The 27,103-nt window shown below is 45.9% G+C and overlaps 1 protein-coding gene across 2 annotated transcripts; it reads left to right on the top strand.

The window, feature by feature from the left end:
* On the top strand, positions 1 to 26,358 carry LOC120954694 (unconventional myosin IC). Of its 2 annotated transcripts, none has more exons than XM_040374845.2 (9): positions 1 to 115; positions 20,470 to 20,629; positions 21,071 to 21,186; positions 21,356 to 21,818; positions 22,298 to 22,504; positions 22,576 to 24,312; positions 24,403 to 24,713; positions 24,806 to 24,905; positions 24,995 to 26,358. In XM_040374845.2, the coding sequence occupies exons 2-9, from the start codon at positions 20,504 to 20,506 to the stop codon at positions 25,007 to 25,009; spliced, it is 3,075 nt and encodes a 1,024-aa protein (XP_040230779.2). In that variant the 5' UTR covers positions 1 to 115; positions 20,470 to 20,503; the 3' UTR covers positions 25,010 to 26,358. The 2 variants fall into 2 exon arrangements, with proteins under 2 accessions (XP_040230779.2, XP_040230778.2); XM_040374844.2 differs by lacking the exon at positions 1 to 115 and adding an exon at positions 15,316 to 15,535.
* Positions 26,359 to 27,103: the final 745 nt, after the last annotated feature.

Genomic DNA, 27,103 nt, shown 5'->3' with positions numbered 1-27,103 from the left:
TTAAAGTGTCAAGCTCCTAGTGTGTGTCTGGGTGCTATTCACGCTTACGCGCTACTTGGATGTGTAGTGAACGGGAAGGACCCGGTGCCTGGACATTGCTCTTCGACTAACAACGGTAAGTAAATTAGGCCTGCTGCGATGATTACGTGATTGGCGGGACAAGTTCCTTGCGTGGTATCAGAATTATATCTTTGATCTTCAAAATCCTTATCAAGAAACTTTTTCAATTTTTCTCTACATCATATGCTCCAAAAGCTCATCTTTCATTTTTTGGGATGACTCCCCAACATTGTATACACCTGTGAATTGGATTCGTTCCCACCACCTGTAACCTATACTGATGCCTCAAAGCTCGCCGGGGAATGCTTTGAAGAATGCTAACAACACACACACACAAAACTCCAATACCGTACCGTTTTCTTTATCCCCCCATCAGTACAGGCTAGGACCGGGAAAACCGTTTCTCCAAGCAGGCGGCGGCGGTGTGTGCAATCGGTCATTTCCCGGTTTGCTTGCGGCCTTCGGGTATTTCTGGTGCTCCACAGTGCACCAGAAACTGTAGTTTCGGTGAGCGGTTCTCCCGTTCCATGAACCGAACAGCACGGGGCATCCCAACCATCCCGATACACACGTAGTACATCGTCAGATATCGGTTCAAATAGTGGCCCGTGTGTAAGCGCGGTTCAACCTTTCGGCTTGATGTTTGGCAAAAGAATGCGAACCGAAAGGGATAGAGCAGCTACACTAATGGAGGGGTTTTTTTTTGCGTGTGTGTGTGTGGAGGAAATGGCAAAAAGATGCGCTTCTACATCTTTTCTGCTTTGCACGCGGTTGTTGCGCGATCGAAGGTGAATTTTCCCTCAATGTTTTCTTCGTAGAACGGTTTGCCCGTGTTGATCGCTAACGCTTTACGTCATAACATTTGGGAATGGGTTGCAAAACGGGGCAAGATGGTGTCCCGTAGGGGGCTGGCATTACTACAGGATACACTTAAACATACAGGGTTTCTCTAGCCAGCTCAACACCAACAATTCAATCCCGTGAAATACATTTCAACAATAACAATGGAAACTCGAATGATATGTCATTGGTTGCTTTGGATACGTTCGATAAACATTTGACAATATTGCATTGGGATTTTACGAATTTGAAATGAAGCTTACAGTGTTGAGTTGGCTAGAGAAACCCTGTGAAGACATATTGAACATTGTGTAGGTTTAACTTAAATAGTGTGTTTAAAAGACAAACAAAAACGGTTTAAACGATGATTATATCCTTTAAATGAAATACAAAACAAAATTTAAAGGCAACATTAGTGAATATTTGACCAAGGATAATTCAAAGGAATTTAATTAATAGACTCATGTAATTAAATAAATGAGAATCAATTGAAAACTAATTGAAATAATAACCTATCTCTTAGAAATAATAGTGAAAGAGTATTAGTTAATGCGTATTCAAAGGGGTACAATATCATGTGATGAACTTAAAATATTCGGCTTGGCTTTCGGCATATTTTGAATACTTCAATTATAATGTAAAGAATAAACTATAAATGTCATTTTGACCTACTTTTTGATGTTTTGACTAAAAATAAAGCACCAGTTTTGGTTATTTCTCAATTTTTCTTGTGACTAATCTTACACTAAATTTAATCAAAATATTAGTTTTCTAGTTTCGTTGTCATTGTTGTGGCTCTCTGACACTTTTGCTGAAAGAATATGATATAATCCTACATACTTTAACCTTTAACCTATGATATAGTAACTACTTTAACCTTCATGTTTTGAATCAAAACTTTACCATGACCACTGTGCCCCAGAATGCCCCACAGCAAACGTTTGCACCCGCCGGGACTACATGCTGCACCCTTTTCGGTGGTTCAATTTTCGGCATTTCCTTCTCACAGCAGCACAACACAACCACTTTTTAGCTTCAGAGAAGGGGATACCGTTGTTGTTGTTTCTCCTTCTCGCTTCTCGAAGTTGTTCTACGTTGAGTGCGATTCTTTTGATAAAGCTCATCAGCAAACACACGCGCAAACAACACGAGGGAACTATTCTTGCAGAGGGCCACAATCACTTCAGCTGCATGTGGATGGAAGAAGAAGATGCGTGCTAAGCAACCGAACTAATTGTGGGTCTATGGCCCAAACGCTGCTACCGGGCGGGCGGGACTATGAGGCGCCAAAAGCAACGGCAACGGTGATGATGATGATGATGATGATGATCAAGGTGGATCAGAAGATGACCAACAGCGCGTGTAAACTCAGTCAACGGCGCCTTGTGTTCCCACTGCTAATTGAAAAGCTCTTTACATGGGTTGTTGTGGTTCAAGATTGCAAAATCTTGAAGAATGCAAATGCCGGGAAATGTCTCCAGTTGTTGCCACGAGTGTCTAACACTAATTGTAGTGGGCAATCGTGTTTTGCGCTCAAGCACACGACGAACATACACACTCAGCAAAGGGATCGAAAGATCCCGCGCAGTGTGCGAGAAATTTGCACAGACAAGCCGCTGTATCACATTATGCTCTCTTCGAACCTCTCCCGTATGTACGGCTGGCAGAGAAGTTCGCCTTATGCTCCTATGCTTTGACCACAGACCCTTTTCCTTTATGAGCGAAACCTGTTTTTGTGTGTCTGCGTACCGCGGGACGTAACAATGTACGCTGGGAGGCGTATTGGTGCCTCCAGAAGTGCACCTACCACATAAACGTGTTTTGCTGCTCTTTGAAGAACCATCGCGAATATTTCTTTTTTTTTGCGAACTCAGTTCCCCTCAGTACCTCTGTACCCTTTCGGAAGAGGAGAAAAGGGATACTGGGCTCTTCTGGCCCCGGATCGTGAAGGAAATTTGTCTGTACGTGTGTGAGTCTGTTAGTAGAGTAGAGTAATTGTTGTGCGTCGGTTTTGACCGAAAGATGTAGCGAATGCTGCTAAGACAGTAGCCGAAGCCCAAGCCCGACCGATTCGTAGCAGATGATCGGACTCTCGTACGGCTATTACGTACCCGGCACCAGTTGGCACCCTGCCGGAGGAGCTGCACGGCGAGGAAGCTGCTAGCCACTGCCCTGATGCAGATGTCGTTTTGTGGAGAGGTTCGGGATCGGAATCGAGGTGCTTTCTGGTTTTGCGCCTCTAATTGTGTTACCGGTGTGTATGTGTGCGTGTGCCTGTAAAAACGTTTGCGTAACGTATCAGTCAGGTTGGTGTTAGGCGAGTCTGTTACTCCCAGAAGGGGGTTCATGCAGCTATTTGTAGCTCTCCTGACAAGACAAATTGTGCTCTTATTATATGAGTTTTATCGACGGTGGCTGGAGCAGTGTGCGGTGGACTGGTGGATAGAAGCGCTGGCTTTTGCAGGGGCGGACAAGTCCTATTCCCATTCAGACTTCTGAGTTGCTTCATCTGAGCTTTGACATTCAAGTAGTTCCTGTGATCCTTGTGTGTAATAACAGTGTATTTTGCAGTTCATTGAACCAATAAGAATAAGGAGAAGTTCTACTGTTGTGTATCTGCTGCGAACGATCTTCAATGTTATGTGATGACTCCAATATATATAAATCATCTCGATGGTTTCTAATTGCTTTAATCTTTCAGCTTTTAAAGTAGCTTTTAGCGTGTGGTGCAATCTTCTTAATCTTAATCTTAATTGAACCCCTAAAATGCGCTTCATTATTTGTGCGATCTAAAGTAAATCGTGCTTAATCGAATCTTGGATTTGAAAAAGAGCATCCCCAGCATCCCGCAGCAAAGCCTCCCCGGGGGGGGGGCCTCTTCATTTATCAGCTTCGATCTGATGATGGTGATGGTGGCGGCTAGATCGAATCTACCGTTTGTGTGCGCAGATTACATTCCAAATTTAATTGAAGCTTTTTCTAACGCCTGTTGTGTGTACCTGCGTACTTGTGGTGGTGTGATGGGAATGTGAAGCCAAAAATCGGGAAAGAAAAAGAGTAGAGCGAAGAAGAGTAGGAGTCATGTGTGGTGTAAAACGGGGCAATGGGAATACGTTTGCGATGGAATGTGGTGCAAATTGGGCAACGATCAATCGGCACACAGCAGAGCAGCGCAGCTGTTTTGTGTGTGTTCGGGACAAAAGCTTACGCAATCCATTTTGGGAATAAGTCACTGAAAGGAGTGAGAAGCCGAGCTTCGAAACGAAATCGGTCACAACAACGTGAAGTTACCTGTGATGCTTTTAATAACGTGTCTAATCTCCCTCTCTCACACTCGCCTTGCAAGACAATTAATCTAGGGCTTCTAGGGCGATTATTGAAAACGTCTTGGATAAGTCGTCCCACCTTGTCTGTGGCCTACATTGAGACATATACAAATGTCCCACCTTTTGGACTGGAAAAAACAACGAAGTTGCCGCCCTGCTACAAAATCTGCCCTAAAAGCATAAATGAACGCCTAACGCGGTGGGGGTATAAGTCACCGAGAGACAGCAAATGTTGTATTCCTCCCATAGCGTCGCGCCGTACTATTTCCGTCCATAATGCCCTTAGCAAAGCAGTTATTTGATATGACTGCAACTCTCCCCTGTTCCCTGTTGGAGTAAAGTGCGTTTCTGTGTATTTTTGTTATCCTCCACATTGACACAGACCGATTGAAATGAATGATAAAACGGAACCAACTACAAAAAACCGGTAGGAAACGGTCGTGTTTGTTTCGGAACTGGTTGGAAGAATTAAGCCGCTGATTTCGAGCACTTTTCGATCGCATCTTCCGAAAGTGAAATGGGGCTGATCACCACCCCCCGGGGGTGGGCGCGAGAGGTACTGATCTTCACCCCGTGAGTGGATTGCAATAATAAAAATCGAAAGCACGCGCGCCCGTTGTGCGATTATAAACGCATCAAATCGTTTGCATATTAAATAAAAAAAATGGATTTCTTACTGCCCAACGACGTCATGCTGTGTGCGCGGACTGTGGTGCGAGAAAGATGATCTTCCGCCGCACAGGTTTCGTTTCTTTTCAAGGTTTCCAGGTCTTTTTTTTTTGTTCGAAAGCAGAAAAATAAACGGTAGAAACGGTGGTCTTGAAATCTGGCGTGTGACGCTTGTTTTGTTGCTTTGTTGAACCACTGTTCAAGAACGTACGAATAGGCTTGCAGATGATGCACTTCTTGCTGCGTCTACTTCAACTCGATCTTTCGGCTCGTGGCTGGTGGGGCTGTTGTACCCCCACGAAAAGGCCAACCAAATCATCCATTTGCGAAGGCCATCTTTGAAGATCTGCACTGTAGAGTGGTTGCGTTGTTTGGGATTTATCCACGCTTGCGGAGTGTACAATTTCGTCTCGTTTGGTCATGAGTCATTCACGTGCGTGTATTTTACATTATTGCCGTTCAACTTGTACGCTCATTGCCTCGATTCGTTTTCCAAGACCAAGGTGGGTTTTATTATTACTTTACCATGGCGCCTGTTGGGTCTGCTTGGTTGTGTCCTTGCCTTTAGAAGAGAGAGAGATGAATTTTGCAAATCGAGCCAATTTTTATTGGATTTCGCATGTGTCTACGCTGGAAGACGCCTTTTCTCCTGCCGTTAACGCTCAAGGCGATACGAAGATGCCAAGTGTTTTACTCTAAAAAATGATACATTTTTACAAATTTCTGTTTGGGAAATCGTTCTCCAGGCGTTTTAAACATGGTTGGACTGAGCAAAGATAGCAAAATTTTAGGTTCTAAAGCAAAGCTCCAATCTTCATCCAAGGCTTTGGCCGTTTGGCTCCGTTCCAATCAAGGGTTTTATGGATTTCCTTCACTTCACACTGCCTGCGGGTTCTACAATCATCTCCATCATCATCATCATCGTCCACGGTTGATGACGGTGACAGCAAAACTGCCAAGGCACCGCAACTCGCACCATTTATTGCCGTTGGACAGCATCGTTGACCGACCTTGAGTCTTTCCTCCCTGACCGCTAATGGCGGAAGTTGAGTTTGCCAATCGGCGTCACACCGAATGCCATTTAATTTGTACACGACGCTGGCGCCATTTGCCGGTGCCATAAACACTGCCGGAGAATCTTTACGAGATGACCACGAGAAAAAGATTAATTTCTTTTCAACCCTTCTTCACGATTCGCACACGGTGGGTCGTGTTTGAAGGCTGAGAAACTGTACAAGAGTTTTGTGCAAAAATGAAAAAGGGTGCGCCAGCGTGGAGCCGGCTGCGTTGGTTACTGCAACTTCCAGCAGAGAGTACCGAAATGGCCATCGGGGAGTGTTTTTTTCAACAGCACACAGTTGGTCAGATTTGCGTAACGGTTTGGTGTTTTTTTGGGGTTAATAATGGAACGATGGCTATTACTAAACCTTTAGTTTGGCGGGGTTAACCTTCGGCCGGGGAAGCTCGTAATTGCTTGGCAATTGCAATGGCCACAGTTTCGGTCGTCTTCAAAGTGTGAGATCTCAATCACAAACTAAACGCTTTTTTGTGTTATTTTGCTAACATAAAGGCACATAAATGATGGCAAAAAGGCACCGACTGAAGTCTTCGAAGTAATGCACCAACGCTTCGCTTAAATCAATATTTTGCTCAAACATACACACACACACACATACACACACACACTCATCGCCTGTGACTTCTTCCGAGCTGATGCTTTGCGCAAACTTTCTGTTTGCTAATCCTTCTCTGGGCCCCGACTTCTCTGCTCCAGTTTTTACCAAACCAGACGAGTGCACTTGAGAGCAAAACAACAACAACAAAAAAACCCTCCATTGTCGAATTGACAATGTTGAATTTAAAATCGGTGTGACCCTCGGTGGTCAGATTGGCCAAAGACGGCTGCGCCTGCCCGGTCACTTTCACCCGATTTCATGCGGGCGCACTTAAAATTCCGCGTCAACGTCAACTTTTCAGATGACAGAGTACTCTTTCGCGCCAGACTGCACACGCGCATGGCGTCTGCGTCATGGTGTCAGATCAGGCCCGTACCTTAAAGAGGAGCAAAAAGAAAAAAGAAATAAAACAACGGCATGGTGGAACCACGGATCTGGAGAAAAATGAAAATGCCCTCCATGTCGTCGTTCCAGTTTGTGCAGAAAATTCGTTGCCCGAAAGCATCTGTATGCAGCACGAGCAAGCACGTTTTTAGTGTGGCTTTCACTTACCTCGGCGTAGACTTTCTTCGCCACACTCATTAGAATAACCCATCGGCAGGATCCTTCTCATGTACTTTGTGTTGCTTTTTCTCTTCTTGTCAGCAGCTTGTTTGATAAACAAGCAGCGTACAATGCGCGGATGTGCGGACTGTAAACCGAGAAGCCTATATTGAAACTGACCCCTCCGAACGTAAAGGGCGTACGTGGAACGACTAAGTAACAAGGGAGTGGTCTGCTTGTTGCTTCCCCGAGTGACCTCGTTCTGTCAGGCGAAGAGCCCCAACAGAGAGAGAGGGTCTTTTTCTGTTTTTGCAATGATACGTTGCCTTTGCATCACGGTCGTCGTGGTGCGATCTTGGAGATCACCGATACATCGATCGATAAGCAACTAGACGTAACTAATTGCCCATCAGATTTGTTCCGTGATCGTGTTGATAGCGTGGTGGCTTTACTCTCTGAAGTGTTTGATTGATTCACGATCACTAAACCTCGACATCTCTGCACGGTCGGAGACAGTGAGACGTTACTTTGCAACCATTAGCTCCGTCGATGCACACGTCCCTCACTCGAAACTCGTTAACTCAATCATTGTGCGCTGCTTATGGACGCGCACGCATAGAGTGATCTGGGGCGGGGGGGGGGCATCGTCAAAACAATAAACACTCACAACAAAAGCGATCAAAAGCGATCTTTCAACAGGCCTTCTTCCCCTGCCCAGCTATGATAAATTATTCCTCCCCAGTACGCTATGTGCACAGTGTGTCAGTAGCCCGCACGCGCGCTATCCTGCTGATCAGCCCCGGTCGCCATCTTATTTACATTCACAGCAGCACCCTACAGAAAGCCCCCACAGCCTGTGATGCTCGCCCGGTGTTTTGTTCGACACCTTTCAGTAACAATAAATCATCAACACACACAATCTCTTCTCTGTCTCCACCATTGTTTGGACAACTGCAATGGATCGCGTCTGCGTCTCTCGGTACAGCAAACATCGATCGGACCTGATCGTGTTGACCCAAATACAGTCGAAGGGTTCCGAATGGGAAGAGATGGCCCACAGCAACGCAACCCTGCAACGTGCTAACAACAACATTGTCACATGCATTTTGTTGATCTTCCAAATGATTCATTTTCGATTAAAGCCTGATGAGCAAACTACTATTGCTACTACCGCTGCTGCTGCTGCTGTAGGCTGTTTGGCTCGGTTGAGCTTAACTCCGTTTTGTAAATTATGCATCAGCAAACGGGTCGCTAACGACACACCACTGGCTTTATGAGTCACTAAACGGAGACGATGGTATCGATACATCATGCGTTCGTTAATCTCCTAAACCTGTTTTCAGGCTGTCGCTGTGTTGCCCGATCTTCAGCCCGATCCAGCTTCACGGGATCATTTGTTGGTAAAAGCAATCAATCCACAGTGCCGTAGAAACAAGGCATCTGTTGGATTTTTCGAAACATGTCAGTTGATGTCACTGAACATTGTGAGTCATCAAAATTAATCATGCCAAACTCCGGACTGGCAGATGACTTCTTCCTGTTTCTCCTGGATGAGTGTGTAGATTAGTTTGCAATATTAATCGCTGTGTATCATTGAAGCTTCTGGAAGTCATCTGCTGTACAGCAGGCGTCCAATTTCGTGACAGTCGTGTTTCGCGTCGTACAAATCGGGAGGATGCCGTACTAGGTCACAAAAGCGATACATTGTAGTTCACGCTTCCCGAACAAGCATCGGCAGCAGCGTGTGCCCGCTGGCACAGTTAGTGCTCGTAAGGTCAGCCAGAGAAACTCCAGACAAAAAGTAAAGTAAACAAAAATCAGATAAACATGAAAACATTGTCATTAGTTCACGCCCGTAGACATGGTGAACGTGACGATGGACGTGTCTCTCCGCTATTCCCCATGGTAGACACAATAACAAAAAGCACGACAAATCAGTTCGTGTGTGTGTGTGTTACTGGATCATGCCAGTTGCTTCACCGTCATAATTTATACCGCGAGGTTCGAATAGTGAGACACCTTGAACGAAGCACGAGCCTCCAGACACACTTCATAAATATAGAGCAGTGGGGCTTTGCCATTTTCTTTGTACCTTTTAGAGTGCATCTCATCCGTGTTGTATGATGATATCTTGGGTTTGCTAGTACACCTTCCGCAACCTGGATGGAAATGGAGGCAAATTGGATCGCAAAACATGGGTAGTGTGTGTCGTTTTGCCTGGAGGAATAGATACTTAAGCGCCACCGCTGTTCACCTCCACCAAAGCATGTGTTCTTTTCTACTGAAAAACGAGTATTCAGTGGCTCCATCGTGCGCGAGGCGTCAAATTACCCTCAGGCTTTCTTTACAGAAGTTGCTGAACTTGAACTGCTTCCCGAAACTTGTGGGCTTGTAAAAGGAAGTAAGGTGATCCCAAACGGAAATGACAACAGACAAAAGCGCTTTCCAGCAGTTCCAGCGAATACGCTCGTTCCGGAACAAAGCTCCAGAATACTCTTACTCCCAAGCTATGATGTACGATCTGTGAAGTACTCGCTTACCGTGGCGTAAGTGATCTTTAACTTCTGCTCCGTTTGCCGGGGTGTATGCACACGCTGATTGTAAGTCATCTCCATTTCCCTGTGCGCGTGATGTTTGCCTCTCCTTGTCAAACACTGGGATTGGGTGCACTTACATCGTTAAGTGTGTATAATTTACCGCCAGCACACATGTGAAGGAAGCTTCCAAACGATTAATTTATTCCATAATCGCAAAGGAAAAGGTAAGCCATTTATCCATTATATGCAAATGTGCACACCGAGCACACGATGTGGGAGGTTTCTACAAGGGGGTTTGTTTTGGTTGGGGCCTTACCAAACTCAGAACAGATTAGGGCCGATCGAGGGGTTGATCCTCGTCTTGAATTATGATCTAATCCCTACCTCAAAACGAAGGGTACGACGCAAACGCATCTGAAGCAGAAAGTTTGAGCTGTTTTGTGGTGCCCCGTTTTGGAGTGCAAGGGACTATGACATTTATATGGAACCTTGGTAAGAATAATTGGTTGCACATTTCGCTTTGCTGCGAGGGTTAATAATACAACGGGCAGTGGTTGCCTCCTCCTATCTTTGGTTACGTGCTTTCCACCCCGTTTGCAGCTTTAGCTATTACCGTGCTTCGTACTTAATACACCGTTGCAAAACTAAATTAGGGCAGCAGGGCTATGAGAGCTTTGAAACTAAACCTAATGTCCTAATGTCCACGTGCGCGCTGCGATACACATCAGAATTACGTCAGCCAGCTCGCAAGAAGGGAAGGAGCGGCTATAGTTGAGTCATTTGCGATGGTCCTCTTTTTTTGGGCCATTTGCACGCATCCGTCGTCTTCGTCGCCGCCGCCGCCATCGTTTCCACCGTAAGAAATCTCAAAACGGGCCGGACGAAATCGGTTTTTTGGTTGGGCAAGCATTAAAACAACATCCCTCCGCTGCCTGGCTCTCTATGTTTTGTCTCGCAAGCGTTTGTTCCAGCGCAAGCAAAAGGGTGAAGAAACTAAACAGTTTTGCGCTGCTGGGTTGGTTTTGCTAAATAATGATGCAGCTTAAATGCGACGTGGCGTGACATTTGAAGCAACTACTACTGTTCGTAATGGAGGAAGATTAGGTGTATTTTCGCAGAATGTGTTAGCCACGAGTTGCGATGTGTGTTGCTTCGTTGCGGTGTTTAAAATATTAACCCTAAACTGAACGATTGAGTGATCTTTTTTCTTCTGAAACCTCAACATCACGCAACATGATCAACCATGACAGGGTAGAAGTGTGCTGCGCCTAATGAATTGCTGGTTAAATAGCTTTAAATTAACACCTGTCCGGTTCGATTTATCCTCACGCTTTCGCTGCAAATACCGGTAACCTACCTCAAGCGAGAAGAGCACACAGTCCGTTGGGCAATGAAGATTGCATTTATCATTCCGATGGCGGGCGAACTTAACCTGTCAGCCATAAAAACCATCTCAATTTCAGCCCGATATTCCGGTATGTGGCGGTTAAGTGTGTTTCCGCTTGAAGGGTTCAAGTGAAGTCGAAGAATTCTCTTCGACACTCGATGTCGTCGTCGTCGTCTTGGTTCGGGAACTGACCTGTGTCAGTACGATCGTGGTCCGTTCTTGAAAACCCCCTTGCGTTGATTTATCGCATCCCGGTCCTGCAATTAGTCGGGTTCCGCTGTGCCGTGCTCGGCCTGCTCTGAATGTTTGAGCTTGCTGTTGTGATTGCTCGTACCAATGACCGTCCAACGACGGTGCGAAGGTCTCTCCTCGAGATCGGCGTCGGTGCTGTTTTTGCCGATCTTTCGCCGGCGTGGTTCTATTTTTGACAGGCCCTGGAAAGATGTCCAGTCCTCTCGGTTGGGTTTTATTGCAGTGCCAGAAATACGCTGAGATATTTGCAAACTTCAGCACAACCCGATCGCTTCGATCGAGTTGAAGGCAAACCTCGAAAGAGGGGATGAAGATCATTTGATTCCGTAAAATAGTATCACTACATCTAGCCGAACCGACATTGACGAGCGATGGCCGCATCATGGTTTGGAGTGGCGGAGAGTCTCGACCCATCGCTTGACAGCTACCGGGTTCTCGTGTTGTTGGGAAATAATTTTAGAGCTGTCCGCAAATGGACCGCACCGCGACACAGCCAGCACGTGCACGAGAGAGTCACAGCAGGGTTTTTACGCAAAGTAGTAGCAACTTCTAGCCAAACTGCCACCAACGCACGCGTGTGTCTAGCAGTGAAGGAAGTATTTTTAGAAAGCGCATCCATTCGGGGAGAACCTTTTGGCTCGTGCGTTTGAGTTTTGGCTTGCGTTTGTGCTTGTGCGTGTGGGATGCAAACAAGCGGGAGGAGTGTCATTGGATCCCGCCAGGCCCTCCAGATTCTTCTCGAGTTTTTGGAACCGGAAAAGATGGGAAGAATACGCGCTATAACTCATCTCGTCTATCTTTGAAGCTGCAGAGAAGGTAAAAGGGTGATGACACTTGATGGCAACGAAAGAGGAAGCTGTCATCCGTTTTGTCAGTAGAGTCGGAGTACCTCCTGGGAACTTGGCAACCAGAGTGAGTGACTATCAACTCGGTAGAATTGCTCAATTTGATACACAGGGCGGCCCTTTTGTTTCTTCCGGGTCCGCTACTTTTCTTCATCAAAGATTCACCCCTCATTAGGGACCCTGGCTGCTGGGTTGCTTTCATTAAGGTTAAATACCCGGTGCGCTTTAATGTGATTCCCTCATGCGCCTGATACGTCCTGGTTTGCTGGCTGGCGGTCAGCTTCTGGGAGCGTTTCAGTTTATAGGTTAATGGTTAGATAGTTTTCGGCACACTCATTAATACACACTTGCACTCGATGTGTAGACGGTTCCCTAACAGCAAAGATCCCACCAGTTTGTGTAGCAGCAGTTCACGTTGATGCCCTTCAAAGTGCATTGTTGTCACTATAAAAAAGTAGCTCCGATTCTGTCAACGCTTTCCACTCCGTACGCCACTACTAATACCTTATGTTTTCACTAATTAAAACGTTAAATTTCCTGCCACCAAAAGGTGAGTGAGATGGGTTTTTGAAAAATGGCTGTGTGTGTATTTGTTTGTTTGGTAATTGGTGCGTTATTTTTTGTGTGAGTCGTGTCCTACCTTTTTTTTTTGTTGGCAGCGTTCAACGATCGTCCATTGGCTGTCAAAACGTGTTTACAAAAATATCGACACGTCCCATTTCCTACTGGGGCTATCTTTGTAGAAGCGCGCACGCACATTCCTGTGGAACGCTGTTGATGGACGTTTCGTTGCTTGTTTTTTTTTATCTGTTCAAAAAGGTTAGCGTTAAACAAATATCTATTTTTTACAACAACCCCAACGAAAAATCGGTGTCATAGCCTAGGGTCATACATTTTTTGTCTTGAGTTTATTTGACATTAGGAAAATATACGATCAACAATTGATCGCTTAGGTCAGTGAATGGAAATCTTTTATGTTGTGATTCCCAGTTCAAGTCTATTGCTTATTAAGAAGATGTTATTTAGTGAGTTTTTTTTTTTTCAAAATCAAGATTTATTTGTTGTTACATAGGTTTGATTCTGTTTTTTTTTTAAATTAAAAAATTCTATTATTAATGAATTGTTCTAAAAACTCATAAAATTGTTTGCTTTTATTGATATTGATCTACGAGGGCCGAATAAAATGAATTAATATATTATATCAATATTTAGAATCAATCAAATGGAACACTTTTTAAAGATGGTTTTAATTGAAAATGACCTTCAGTTTCAACATACGATTGCTCAACCATAAACATTGTTGTTTGGCCCTTTAATATCACTTCCGTGTGAATGTATGTTTTGATACTTCTGAAAACAGGCCGGAAAAATATGCGGAAAGTGATAATGTTTTGTGTTTCGCTTCCATGGCTAAAACGCATTTACAAAATTTAATATTCAGAATAAAATCCCTGATGATTTTGAACAAAATTAATAGACCAAATTTTATTATCTTAAAAATGAATTTAAACTGAAAAGGTTGCTAACCACTGACTTTAGCGACAAACTGGATCAGTTTATATGTTTGAAACTCTCAAATGGTTAGTTTTTTTAAATACTAAATTAACCTTGTATTACTCTGCACAATAACATCAATCAATATAAAATACGCGATCGACAAGCGATACTGTTAGCGATCATCCAATCACCAATGCTACACTACCCCGTTAACTTCCTCGTCCGCAAAATGACTTTGTTTCGCTTCCCAACCAATGCAAAACATGCCATAAATTTAACGCCATAAAAATTGAAAATCAAAATAAACAAATCACAATCGGAAGCAGGAGTGGTGAAGTTTGCAAACATGTGGACACGATCGTCCGATCGCATTGGAATCGAGAATGGGATGAATTTTAATTTCCATCTCCCCACGGCTCATCGAAAATGTGGCGCACACCGAGCGCGTGTATTTGTTTATTTCCTTTCGCCTGTCTGCGCGTCTGGAAAAACGGACAAAACCTGCCAACCAGCTGTACGCTGTGTGTGGCGTAGACATACGCGGGGGAAAATAAACTTAATTTAGCACGCACAGTACTACGCGCGCACGAACACGCAACACATCACCATCGGCGGGTTGTTTCAGTTTCATTTCCTCGCTCAAACACACACACGGCCCTCGTTTAATTACGGTTGATACTTGCGCTTTTCCGTCCATCCGTCCGGTATCATGCGTACTGTGAATTTTCACGTCATAGAGGAAAGAGAAAATAACGCACGAAATTGTCGGCATATTTGGAGATCTTTACCAGGTCTCGAGCGAAGGGTGTTCCGGAACGTGGGCGCAGGCAGCTGGCAAACTGTGTGCGATAACATGTTTGCATTCCTGACAGACATATGACTCGATGGAAGGTGACCTCGAGCACTCCAGGTTCCTTGCCAGGGAAGCGGAACGGGAGGCATATGTGAGTTTTATGACAATTTCCTAAGGCACACAACAGACTGCCATCAAAATAGTTCCCCTGGAGTTTGTTTTGAGGGACGCTTTTATGGCGGTGTACTAGCATTGTGCGGAACAATAATAAGATAGCTTCCAGCAGGTCGGGCAGATATCGCACCGCTGATAGCTACTTTATGACATTCAACATCAGCACCAACAGCCGGGACAATCCACGCTGGAATGTTATGTTGACATGGAAAATACACACATAAAAAGCTGTAGCTGGCACAACAAAACAATAGGCCGGAAGCTTTTCTCCCCTATTGATGTTGAAACGCAGACACTTCAGTCTATCTTTATCATCGATCAGAGGATGTGATCGATTTCAAAACTGCATTCGATGCAACCGACACTGTGTTCTCTCTAGTGCACAGCATCTCCAATCGAAGACGACGACGTGGAACGTTACCCGTTCGCTTCAAGACAACACCCTCTTGAGTTGAGTGTGTTTACCTACACACGCATGCATTACTGCAGAGCTAGAAGAAGCTCCACACCACCAAGAGCCTCAACACTTTTGGGACACACGGGAGGTCTCCGATAACCGAAATCAACCTGCGTCCTCCGAAACTAAATAAACGAACGGGTTTGGTCGTTGGTCGGTCCCGCTTCTTCGCGATAAAGTGCTCGACACACTGATAAGATTGCAGGTCGGTGATTGCCGGCTGGTGGGGGCGCTTTTCCTGTTGAAACAGAAGATAGTCGAATCAATCGATAAGTGGCAGGCGAAACCATCGGTTCAGTTATTGTTGCTCTGCATTCTTTGTTGGTACTCCAATTAGACTTTTGACGGGGCATGAATGTTGCTGCTGGTGTAGTGTGAGAAGAGTGATTTTATCGTTAAAAAGGAAACGGAGATACATCGTCCAGGCAATATCCTTGCAGAACAGATTTGATTCTGTGTTGGTGTTTGTGAGTGTTAAGGTGAGTTGTGATGTGTGATTGTGATGTTATGAGAAAACCAAAAGAACAAATATTCCTTGAAAGTGCCTTCTTCATAAGACCTTGCAATGACACATTCTATAAACAGACTGTAACGTTTGGAGCGTCAAACGTCACGTAAAGTTGCGTCAAACCTCCCTGAAAAACTGCCTTAGATAACTGTTGGGAACCAAATCATACAAAAACACTCACACAGAACTCCCATCTCAAAAGATGACGCATCAAATATTGAACCGTCACACCGCGGAAGGACACTCTCCTTCTAAGGATGGCTGTCAGCAACCTTACTGCAAAAGTGGATGACTAACAATCGAACTGGTTGATGACTTTACGGTGCAAAAACAGCAAAAAGGGGTGTGTGTGTGTGTGTGGTTAGACTTTGAATGAACTGGAAGCAGGAAAGGTGTGAACGATGACTTCCAAGCTCCAATATATGTGTATGCATATTAATATTGGAATTGGTCATTCGTAACGACTTGATGTGATGAGTCACTTGATAGTGAGCGAATCCTGCCATGCAGCGCCTCGGAGTGTGTGGTGCAGGTGGTGGTGGTGAAAAGTAATACCCTTAAAACTGCCATCTATCTTCCCCATCTGACATCACTGACATCATCCATCCAGTGGCAAGGTCCAGTCGTTGAAGTTGGCAAGGTGTAACTCCCGGTAGTTTCCGTGTCAAAAGAATCCCTCTGTGGAGCGTGGTTAAGACCTGTTAGATTAACATTAACCAGTGAAGGGGATGGGGTGGGATTTATTAACACCCACTCGCCCTCTGTATCCGCACTGGTACATGCGTCACAACACACACACACGCACACACTGTGGTAACCTTGTATGCACCGATTATGAAAGTACTTACTCGCGTGTGCTGACTTTTTTTTGCGATTTGTTTAACGATAGTCCCATTGAAATAAACTCAAAATGAGGCGGCGGAGGGGATATTTGAAACAGAAAGCACACAGACACCAACACCCGCCTAATACAATGCGCTCCTCGATTGCAGTTATCGCGAAAAACCCCGTTGTTGCTACTATCGGCTTTCGCGCTGATAATTATCTCAACCGTTTCGATGAAGTGTGTATGGCATGGCGTATATGTGCATATTCGCCGCATCGAGCGTGCGATAGGGCTGCGGCCACTTCTTCAACGACGCAAGACTCTCCCGCTACTTCGTTCGGTTTCGCTAATCCTAATGATTGATTTTGGCCGCAAATTTTGTAACGCCAGACTGCACAAACCTTCTGCCTTTAATATGTGTCCGTCTCCTCCGATCGTGTGTTGTTTTTTTTTTTGGCGGGGAGTGTTAATGTGTGTTTAGCAGGCTATCATTACGAGCGACATACAAGAGGGACGTTGTCTCTTATCTTGCGGAGTGGAGAGTTAGATTAACGATGTTAAACAACCCGATACAGCTGTGGTTTTGGACAGAAGACACTGGTAGCTAGGCCAATTAAATACGGATTGGGTGAAAATTGGTGGTTTTTTTTGGAATATTAATGCCCGTACGATTGTCTCTTCCGAATTGGAGTTGGTGCTGATATATGGGAATTTCTCCAATTGAAGATCTTCGGGGTTGTTTTGGGAAAATGTTTTTAATTTATACATTTCGCGAAACATGCACCCACAAAAAAGCGTATAATATGCTCAAAGTTATCGCTTTTTTGTCCCTGACCGTGGCAATTATTTTTGTTTTGCGACCAATAACACACCATTACATTCCTTCCTATTTACTATTACACTTTCGTTTGAAGGGAATTGTAAAACTGCTGCTGGTCACAGTCACGGTGAAGAGCAACGGACCTCTCAAGGTCCGCCCGCAACCTCAGATGGTTCTGGTGGATGCTTCACTTCAAAGCCTGATTGCCTTCGTCGGAGGTTTATAGGATCGTGGACGACCGGTGCAGTGTATGTGTGTGTCATCGCCATCGTCTTTCAAACTCCTTAACCTTCTCCCTCTGCCCCATCCACAAGGGTTCAATAATACTTTTCCTGTCGGGGCAAACGATGCGATCGTAAAACAATTATTTATGACCATAAAACCCCCGTGCGCACGCTCCGCTCGCATATACGCCTTTGGGTGTACATGCGTGATACATATGATGTTGCCTCGGTGGAGCACAGTACCCAATCAAAACAGCTGGAATTGGAGGCAATCTTGATATCTAATGACAAACTAAATGTATGAAGTATGATGAGACAGTAAAACTTTGAACGGTCTGCGATTGGCGGAGGACAAACAGGCCAAACAAGTGTTGGATGGTGCCTCCTACCCCGGACAAGAGTCCATCCTCTTCCTAATTGACAAAAAAAACGTCAACGTGACAATCGTGTCACGTTGCCTTCTTATCGGTGCGTGTAAATCACGACAAACGAAGGAAGGAAGTGATCTAATTTCTGCGACGATCTAACTTCCACTTGGGAAATGGTACGCCACTCCGTACAGGATAAGAGTTATTGGGTGCAGTGTTCAGTCCCTTGTCAACTCTCGCTCTTCTCGCTGTCAGCTGCTAATTCCATTGCTGGTCGATTAACTCTATAGGGTGTAATTTGTATCTACCTTTCCCTGGCCAAGGGACGCGTTTCATTGCCCACGAAAGGGAAATGCACCGGGTGGGTCAGCGCTTATCTCTTCCCAACCAAGCAGGTGTGCATCACTACTCCGATCATAAAACCATCACGACGGGGGAGATTTTGTCGAACCGTTTTTCTTTAACGCTGTTGTTTACGGTCTCCCCCTCGTCTTCTTCACCGCGTGAGGAGGGTGAGAAATGATTCAATAGCACCAACAACAAACCACCTCCCGGAACTATTAGATGCGCCTCGTTTGTCGAACACCACACGAGCGGCTCGAGCTGCTAAATAAAATGCATTTTACGCATCGCGAGATCATGCGATGAGATGACGATGGTGCAGCTGCAGGTTGATGGTGCAGCTACGCCAGTACAGAGTGAGCGTGTGGGTAATTATGGGAAAAAAACGGACGCCCTCTTATCATGCAAGCGCTTTGCTTGTTGGAGTTTGTGTAGATGTACTGTTTTTATCTCAAATTTGTTGGTATTAGTTTATGATCAATCATTACGGGTTAACACCTTCGGTGGGTAAGCGTTTTGGGGTACGTCCTGGTAATAGAGATCATTTGGAATCGGTATAAAGATTCTGATGATCTTCTGATCTTCTGATGTGTGTCCCTTTTTTACTTTCTATCGTATAACTTACCAATTAGGATGCCCTCGTTAACTACAATCCTATCGTATGCAATAAGGTTTTAACATCTCTGTGTCATTTCCTTTCCGAAACAAAACAAAAAAGTCAGGGTTGAGCAACCCATGGTTGACGATGTGTTTTTTTAATCATGTGAAACATTAAATCGTTAATTAAAAATAAATCAGTTTTGATAAAAAAAACAAGCAAATGTATTTTAGCTGAAAAACGTGAAATTCGACTTACGCGGATCTTCGAGATACGTGGATAGGTTGCTCAACCCTGCATTGAACCTTCCATGTTTACGATTTGCCGTTCGCATAGTAAATAGTAAACAGCGCACTGATATACTTTACCATAGCAGCACTAAATGCATTGTGCTATCTCACTTCTTCTTTTGGTTGTGATCTTTTTTTTTCACACACATTAGAGATTCACAAATTGACTTGCTCATCCACACAGCCGATCGGTAGCCGATCTGACTGGACGTTGCTCGTCTAACGTGTGCTTGTGCTATAAAAAAACCTTGTTCGGTGAACGATGCTACTGTGAGGATAATTTTCGTATTAAATCAAATCAGCGTGTAGTGGCAAATGCCGTGCTGTGATCATAAATTTATTCATCTTCAACGGGGGCCACACGGTGATCAATCAAAAAGCAGTGCAGAGAAATGGAGTAAGATGATCTGTGCACTCTACCTCTAACTTACAGTGTCTGCGTAACAGCCATAATAGCGTGCGTTTTGTTTGGGTATGAAAAATGACTGTGACCGGGTGTAATTACACCAACGGGGATATTGCAGCTAGGTGTGTCTCTTTTAAAAGGGATTGTGTCTATTAAGCTCATGATTACGGCGGTGGATTCACACAAAAACGGGAAACGTCAAAAATCTGAATAATTATGCACTGGACCTAACGTGACTACAATAAAAACCCCGTCTGGTGAAATGTCTAGTTAAGATTTATTGCCCATATAAGTGTGGTTGTGGGACAAACCCAACCACGGGTCATACCATCACCATAATAGTGTGCAATTATGCTGAACTACACCCCGGAGAGATTATTTACAACATCTTCAATTAGAATTATTAAACCTTTTTGGACAATGACTGCTCGTTGGCGAAAGGAAAGTAGTAATAAGGTAATGCTAGTAGGTCGCATCCAAAAATTGCATGAAATTGTTAACAAAAAAAACTGTTGGAAGGTTGTCTTAGTTTGGACCTACATTGCCTATTTTGAAATAGATGGCAATGCTTTCAACTAGAGCAAATCAACGTCTCCGTTGCGATATCTATAGCAAATCATCAAACGTCTTCAAGTGCTTTTTCAACACCTTCAACAGGCAGCGCTGATAAGAGCTGCGCGTGATCAGGTTTGACAAACACCACCGAAGTGGCGCACTTCACACACTTGTGAAATGAGCAATTGAGAAGCTTGGACTGATAAAGACTGACCGCCGCTGGGTGACAATCAAAAAGCCAATTTGGTGACATAATCGGTCCAGGATCGGCGCTGACTATGGCATCGATTGGAAGAGCGAGGAATGTCAGATCACGCTTCCAAAGTCTTATATTGGTTTATTAGTGGTAATCGCGATCCGAGTGATTGTTTCCATATCAAAGCTAAAACCCCCTTTTAGATATGATAAGGCTTTCAAAGTAAGGACTGTCCCACTCACTGATTGGCTTTGTTTTATTTCGCTTCGTTTTGTTTCAGAACACTAAACTGCGGACGGTGGAAAGCAACCGAAATGGAGCGCGGACTACACGATCGCGATCGAGTAGGCCTGCAGGATCAGGTGCTACTGGAGGACTATCAAAGCGAGGACGCGTTCATCGATAACCTGCGCAAGCGCTTCCAGGAGAATCTTATCTATGTGAGTGTTTTAAGGCCACAAGAATGCTTTCTCCCCTGTGATAATCCGAGTTCGGGACGGGTGACGCCATCATAAATCATACGCTCGCTGCCGTTTCGGAGCTCGTCTACTGGTATCGATTTCCTTCCGGACGTTACGTTGGACTGTATGCATCGAACTGACCTGGATGGAGCGGGGGGAGTATGAACGACAAGCGAATTATGATCGAAACATGATACTTTAATCCTTTAGCTACTGTGTACGGTCGGCGATTGGGGTTGCAAACCTGGAAATTGGGAAATGGTACGACGACCCTTCGACATTAGCGTTCAGTCCGGCCAAAAAGCCAACCGATCAAATTACTTTACAATACATTTTTTGAAGGGTTGCCCCTGACTGTCTGTCCCATATGCCGTATCTCGTATCACTGCTAATGCGTCTTTCTTTTTCGCTTTTCTACAGACCTACATTGGCCATGTCCTGATCTCGGTAAACCCGTACAAGGAGCTCCCAATCTACACCGAGAGTGACGTCAAAGAGTACCGGAAGCGACACTTTTTCGAGGCCCCGCCACATGTGTAAGTGTCAACGAACCCAAAAAAAACCCTATTCTCTAGCGCTCTCTCCCCGCGAGACTGCACGGCGTCGGACGCGTTCCTTCCCTTGAAGGTTATTTAACTGCAAAAATAAACTCACAAGCGGTGCCGCGATCTCTTCTTATTCTTTCGTACTTTTACTTCCTACCAGCTTTGCGCTAAGCGACAATGCGTACCGCTCGCTGACGGAGGAGAACCGCGGCCAGTGTATTTTAATCTCGGGCGAAAGTGGTTCGGGCAAGACGGAAGCGTCGAAGAAGGTGCTACAGTTTATAGCGGCGGCCACCGGCCACACGCAAAATGTGGAGGGCGTGAAGGATAAGCTGCTGCAGAGCAACCCGGTACTGGAGGCGTTCGGGAATGCAAAGACGAACAGGAATGACAACTCGTCCCGGTTCGGCAAGTACATGGACGTGCAGTTCGATTTTGCCGGCGTCCCGGAGGGCGGCAACATTCTGAACTATTTGCTGGAGAAATCGCGCGTCATCCATCAGAGCGGTGGGGAGCGGAACTTTCACATCTTCTACCAGCTGCTGGCCGGTGCGGATGACAATCTGTTGCGGGAGTTGCACCTGAAGAGGAATTTGGATACGTTCTATTATCTGAGTGATGGGGTAAGGACTAGGGATGGGTAGCTCTGATTCAGATTCATGAATCGGAATGAATTTTTGAACTGATTGAGTGAATCTGAGCTTCAAAGTTTGAGATTCCTGAATCTCCGAAGATTTATGAATCTGTAAAGAATTCGAAGAAGCTTTATGAATCCCTGAGGATGAATTTCTGAAGATTCGTTAATCTGTGACGAATCATGAATCTCTTGAATAGTGATGAATTGCTGGGGTCATTGAATCTTCGGAGATTCACCAATCTTCAGAGATTCATGAACCATATGTCTTCAGAGATTTATGAATCATTTATCTTCAGAGATTTATTAGTCTCTGGAGATTCATCAATCTTTCGAGAATCGTTTCGAGAGTCACGAATGACACGAATGAATCGCATCGAAAGATTCATGAAGTGCAGTACTAAGTAAAGACTTAGATTTGAAATGACCAAGACCTGCTTTTTTAATAATTTCGTAACCTTCCAACAGGCTAATGGAAATGTCCCGAACATCCGCGACGCGGACAACTTCCGCATGGTCCAGAAAGCGATGACGGTTATTGAAATTCCGGATCAGGAGCAACGACAGATTCTGGATATTGTGGCTGCCGTCCTTCATATGGGCAACGTCGGCTTCACGGAGGAGGAAGGCAAGGCGAAAATCCTGAAGCCGGAATCGGTCACAGCGATTGCAAAGGTATGACCCCTTCTTCGAAGATGTCTAGCCACAAATCTCTTAGGTACTAATTTCCAACGTTTTGGTTTTAGCTTTTGGGATGCAACGAAGAGCAACTAACGAGCGCCTTCACGCACCGTACGATCGAGGCACGGGGCGAGATAGTGACGAGCCCGCTGAACCGCGACCTTGCCATCTACGCGCGCGACGCACTGGCGAAGGCGGTGTACGATCGGCTCTTCACCTGGCTGGTGTCACGCATCAACACCTCGCTGCACGCGGCCGACCTGCCGAAGAAGAACAGCGTGATGGGCATACTGGACATTTACGGCTTTGAGATATTCAAGAAGAACAGCTTCGAACAGTTCTGCATCAACTTCTGCAACGAGAAGCTGCAGCAGCTGTTCATCGAGCTGACGCTGAAGCAGGAGCAGGAGGAGTACCTGCGCGAGGGCATCGAGTGGGTGCCGGTGGAGTACTTCGACAACAAGGTGATCTGCAACCTGATCGAGGAAAAGCACAAGGGCATCGTGGCGCTGATGGACGAGGAGTGTCTGCGGCCGGGCGATCCGACCGATCTGAGCTTCCTGGCGAAGATGAACGACAACCTGGGTTCGCATCCGCACTACATCTGTCACAGTCGCGCCTCGACGACGGTGCAGAAGACGATGGGCCGGGACGAGTTCCGGCTGGTGCACTATGCCGGCGACGTGACGTACAGTGTGCACGGCTTTCTGGACAAGAACAACGATCTGCTGTTCCGCGACCTGAAGGAAACGATGGCGGAGTGCAGCAACGGCATCATACGCAGCTGCTTCCCGGCAGCGGACATCGGCAGCAAGCGGCGCCCGGAGACGGCCGTGACGCAGTTCAAGAACTCGCTCAACAACCTGATGGACATACTGATGTGCAAGGAGCCGTCCTACATCCGGTGCATCAAGCCGAACGATCTGCAAACGCACGGCCAGTTCGATGTGGAGCTGGTGCGGCACCAGGTGAAGTATCTGGGGCTGATGGAGAATCTGCGCGTGCGGCGGGCCGGGTTCGCGTACCGCCGCACGTACGAGCTGTTCCTGCAGCGGTACAAGTGCCTGAGCCGGCAGACGTGGCCCCACTATCACGGCCCGGCCCAGGACGGCGTGCAGATACTGGCGAACGAGCTGGGCTACGGCAAGGACGACTATCGCATGGGCAAGACGAAGATTTTCATCCGCTTCCCGAAGACGCTGTTCGACACGGAGGATGCGTTCCAGGCGCGCAAACACTATCTGGCCTCGATCATACAAGCCCGCTGGAAGGGACGCCGGCAGCGCAAGGCGTACCTCGAGATTCGGCGCAAGATTATCGTGGGGCAGACGTACATCCGGCGCTATCTGGCAGTGCAGACGCTGAAGCGGCGGCGCGACGCGGCGGCCAAGATACGGTTCTTCATCAAGGGCTTCATCACGCGGCACGACGAACCGAACGAGTGCAACCGGTCGTTCATCCAGCTGACCAAGCGCCACTGGCTGCTGAAGCTGGCGAAAAGCTTGCCGACGTCGTTCATGAACCACACCTGGATAGCCGCACCGAAGCACTGCCAGGACGCATCGATACTGTTGCGCCAGATGCACAAGCTGCACCTTGCCCGGTGCTACCGGGTGGCGCTGAACGCGGAAAGGAAGCGCCAGCTCGACCTGAAGGTCCTGTCCGAGGCGGTGTTCAAGAACAGCAAGCGCAACTACCCGGAAAGCGTCGGGCCGTGGTTTGTGGACGATCGCATCGCGAAGCAGCACGCGACCCAAATCTCCAACTTTACCGTCACGCAGATGAACGGTGAAAAGCTGCATGTGAGTTGTGTTTGCTGCCACCTAAAATGGGAACGTTCATTTATTAAAATTTAAAATTCGCTTTTCCTTTCCCCCCAACCGCTTTGGCAGTACTCCACCCCGGTCGTGAAGTACGATCGGCGCGGCTACAAACCGCGGGAACGGTTCTTCCTGCTGTCCAACAAGGCGGTCTATCTGCTGGACGGGAAAACGTACAAGCAGAAGCATCGGCTCCCGCTGGACAAGGTGGACTTTTGCATCACGAACGAGCGGGACGGCATCATGCTGATACGCATCCCGCTCGAGCTGAAGAAGGACAAGGGCGACCTGATACTGGACGTGCCGGACATCATCGAGTGCTGCATCTGGATCCTGGACGCGACCAAGAACCGCAGCATCATTAACATCGTCGATACGGGCTCGTACGTGTGAACTCTCTGCCCTTCTGTCAATCAGGCGCAGCATTTGTTCGCGCTAATATTAATGTGAATTTCCCCTTTTTTTTGTTTCGCAGACTGTCCCACAACCTAGTCAGAGGCAAGACTGGCGTCATCGAAATACAGACCGGCCCGCAGCCGAGCATTACGCGGGCAAAGAGTGGCAATTTGTTGGTTGTAAGTATGCGCTTCAGCGTGCTTCTTGTCCCTGTCACACACACACACACACACACACTTACATTGTATCGCTTCATTCTATTTTGCAGATTGCTGGCCAATAATCGGGTGGGGAAATGGCAAGCTAACAGTTATTTAGATACGCCGTGCGCGCGTGCAAATCGCGTGCAAATGTGACAAACGCGCGCTACAAAAACGGGAACAAAGTACGCTCATATACATGTATGGGATGAGGGAGCAAGTACGCCTCCTGGATCTGGACCGGCAGCGGAGAACTAAACCGGTCCCAAAAGAAGGAAGAAAGAAGGCAAAGCGTGATGTGATTATTTTGCCGTATTTCTTTCAAAACCCAATGCGAGCAAAATGAAGCAAAAATCGTTGTTTTTCCGCGGCAAAAAAGGGATCAAATATTGTTAAAAAAAAGAGTATCGAACTTTAAAAAAAGGGGTCGGTTTATCAGCGGCCCACCAAAATCATACACGCGCGCACCGCGGCCACTGTGCTGCGCTGGTGTCGGAAAATTCGCAACAAAAAAATTAAGGGGAACGAGTGCAGAAAGAGGTGTGAAAATAGGGATTTTTTTGCAAGGGTTTATATATTTTAAAATTTAGAAAGCAAAAAAGAAAAAAAAACAGAACGCGGTCGTCGCCCTCGCGGAAAGCAGAGTGTGTGGCATGTGTGACACATTTCGCAAACAACGGACGTGTGTAGGCCGGTTTGAAAAGGGGGAAAAAGCAGGAGAAAAATGCAAAGCATACCATTCAACAGCGCGCGTGTTTTGTTGTCCATGTAAAATAGAAAAGTGCCATTAGAATTAGGAGTTGCGTTCGCGTACCGGCAAAGAAGGGAGAGAAGTATTCAAGGGCGCTGAATGATTAGATAGCAACAGGAAAGGAAAGGAATTGTTCGAGTAGTGGACGGTTTTGTTTGTAACCATTTAACCATTTTTACTTAAAGAACGAAAAAACAAAGGAATAGTAAATGAAGTGGTTAGCAAATGATTCCTATATTGCATTAGAGAGAGAGAGAGAAATAGTAAGAAAAGCGAGGGAAGAAACTGATGCACACAACACTTCTTAGTGGCCTTGAAGCAATGTGGCTTACGGTGAAATCCGATAAAATCGAACGAGAAATGTAGAATGATAGCGTTAAACAACATTATTAGTACTTAAATTTGCGGACCATTTGGCAGCTGCGAGCTGCGAGCGAGAAAAGCGTGTGCTGGAAGGAGTAGTAGGAGCGGTCTTTCTTTGTTTACCCGGGTTGTTATCCACGTGTTATGAAGAATTTAGTTGTTTCTCTTATTTTTTATACCTCCTATACACATAGCCTTCACAGTAGTCTAACCGGGCGCGTCCGAAGCGAACAAAATCTACTGAAAATTTCCATGTATTTTCCCTGTTTTTTTATTATTTTTATTACACTTTTTAAATTAAACAAAAAACATACATCACTTTTGTTTGCTTTTCCTTTTTTGCCTTCCGTGGCCTTATCCGAACGTTAAAAAGGAATTTCGCTTTAAATTCGTGATCGTACGAAAAAGAAAGAGGGGGAAACGCGGCGAGTTTCTCGATGCGCTAATGTTAATGTAATGTTGTATGTAAAGTAAGGGAGTTAGACTCTCCTTCTCGCGCTGTGTTCGCGTCGCGTGCCCGCGTGCTTTATCCCTTCCTTCGGCAGGGTATTTATCTTACCGTAAAGGAAGTCCCTACCACACCCGTGCGTCCCGTGGATAAGGTGTTGCCTTACCTAAACTGCCTTGCCAGTGCGCCTCCCGACAAGGATGCTGTGCCGCAAGTGCATCAGCGCGGCGCCGAGCATCGCGTGCTGTAGAGGGGGAAAGATTGTTACCCCTCGCAATCCCTCAATGTGTGAGGGGTTATCAGCGATTCTCTCCGTGTTTTTTTTTTTCAACGACGAGAGCACGAGCCAATAGAGTTTTTTTCTCCTTTTCGTTCCATTCCTTTTTTTTACGACCTCGGACGGACTAATAATGATGCCTCACGCGCTTTGCCGTGCTTTGGGAGGAAAAACCAATATTTCCTATCAATAAATTTTCTTTTTACGCGTATACGGGGCTTCGTCCCCCTTGCTACCTTTTTTTTCTGTTTTTGGTCTTTTTTGTTTGTCTGTTGATCGCGAGATGCCAGTCCCCAAATGGGAAACACACCAAGCGGCACAGCCTATGCGGAAGGAAA

Source organism: Anopheles coluzzii, chromosome 3 (genome assembly GCF_943734685.1).
Source record: "Anopheles coluzzii chromosome 3, AcolN3, whole genome shotgun sequence".
Lineage (NCBI taxonomy): Eukaryota > Metazoa > Arthropoda > Insecta > Diptera > Culicidae > Anopheles > Anopheles coluzzii.
The sequence above is the reverse complement of the archived record's forward strand: the minus strand, read 5'-3'. Positions and strand labels throughout refer to the sequence as shown.

Coding starts and splice junctions, on each gene's coding strand:
- LOC120954694 (XM_040374845.2), top strand. CDS start 20,504: ATGGAGCGCGGACTACACGATCGCGATCGAGTAGGCCTGCAGGATCAG. Junction 24,313..24,402: donor TGAACGGTGAAAAGCTGCAT/GTGAGTTGTGTT, acceptor CCGCTTTGGCAG/TACTCCACCCCGGTCGTGAA. Junction 24,714..24,805: donor AACATCGTCGATACGGGCTC/GTACGTGTGAAC, acceptor TTTGTTTCGCAG/ACTGTCCCACAACCTAGTCA.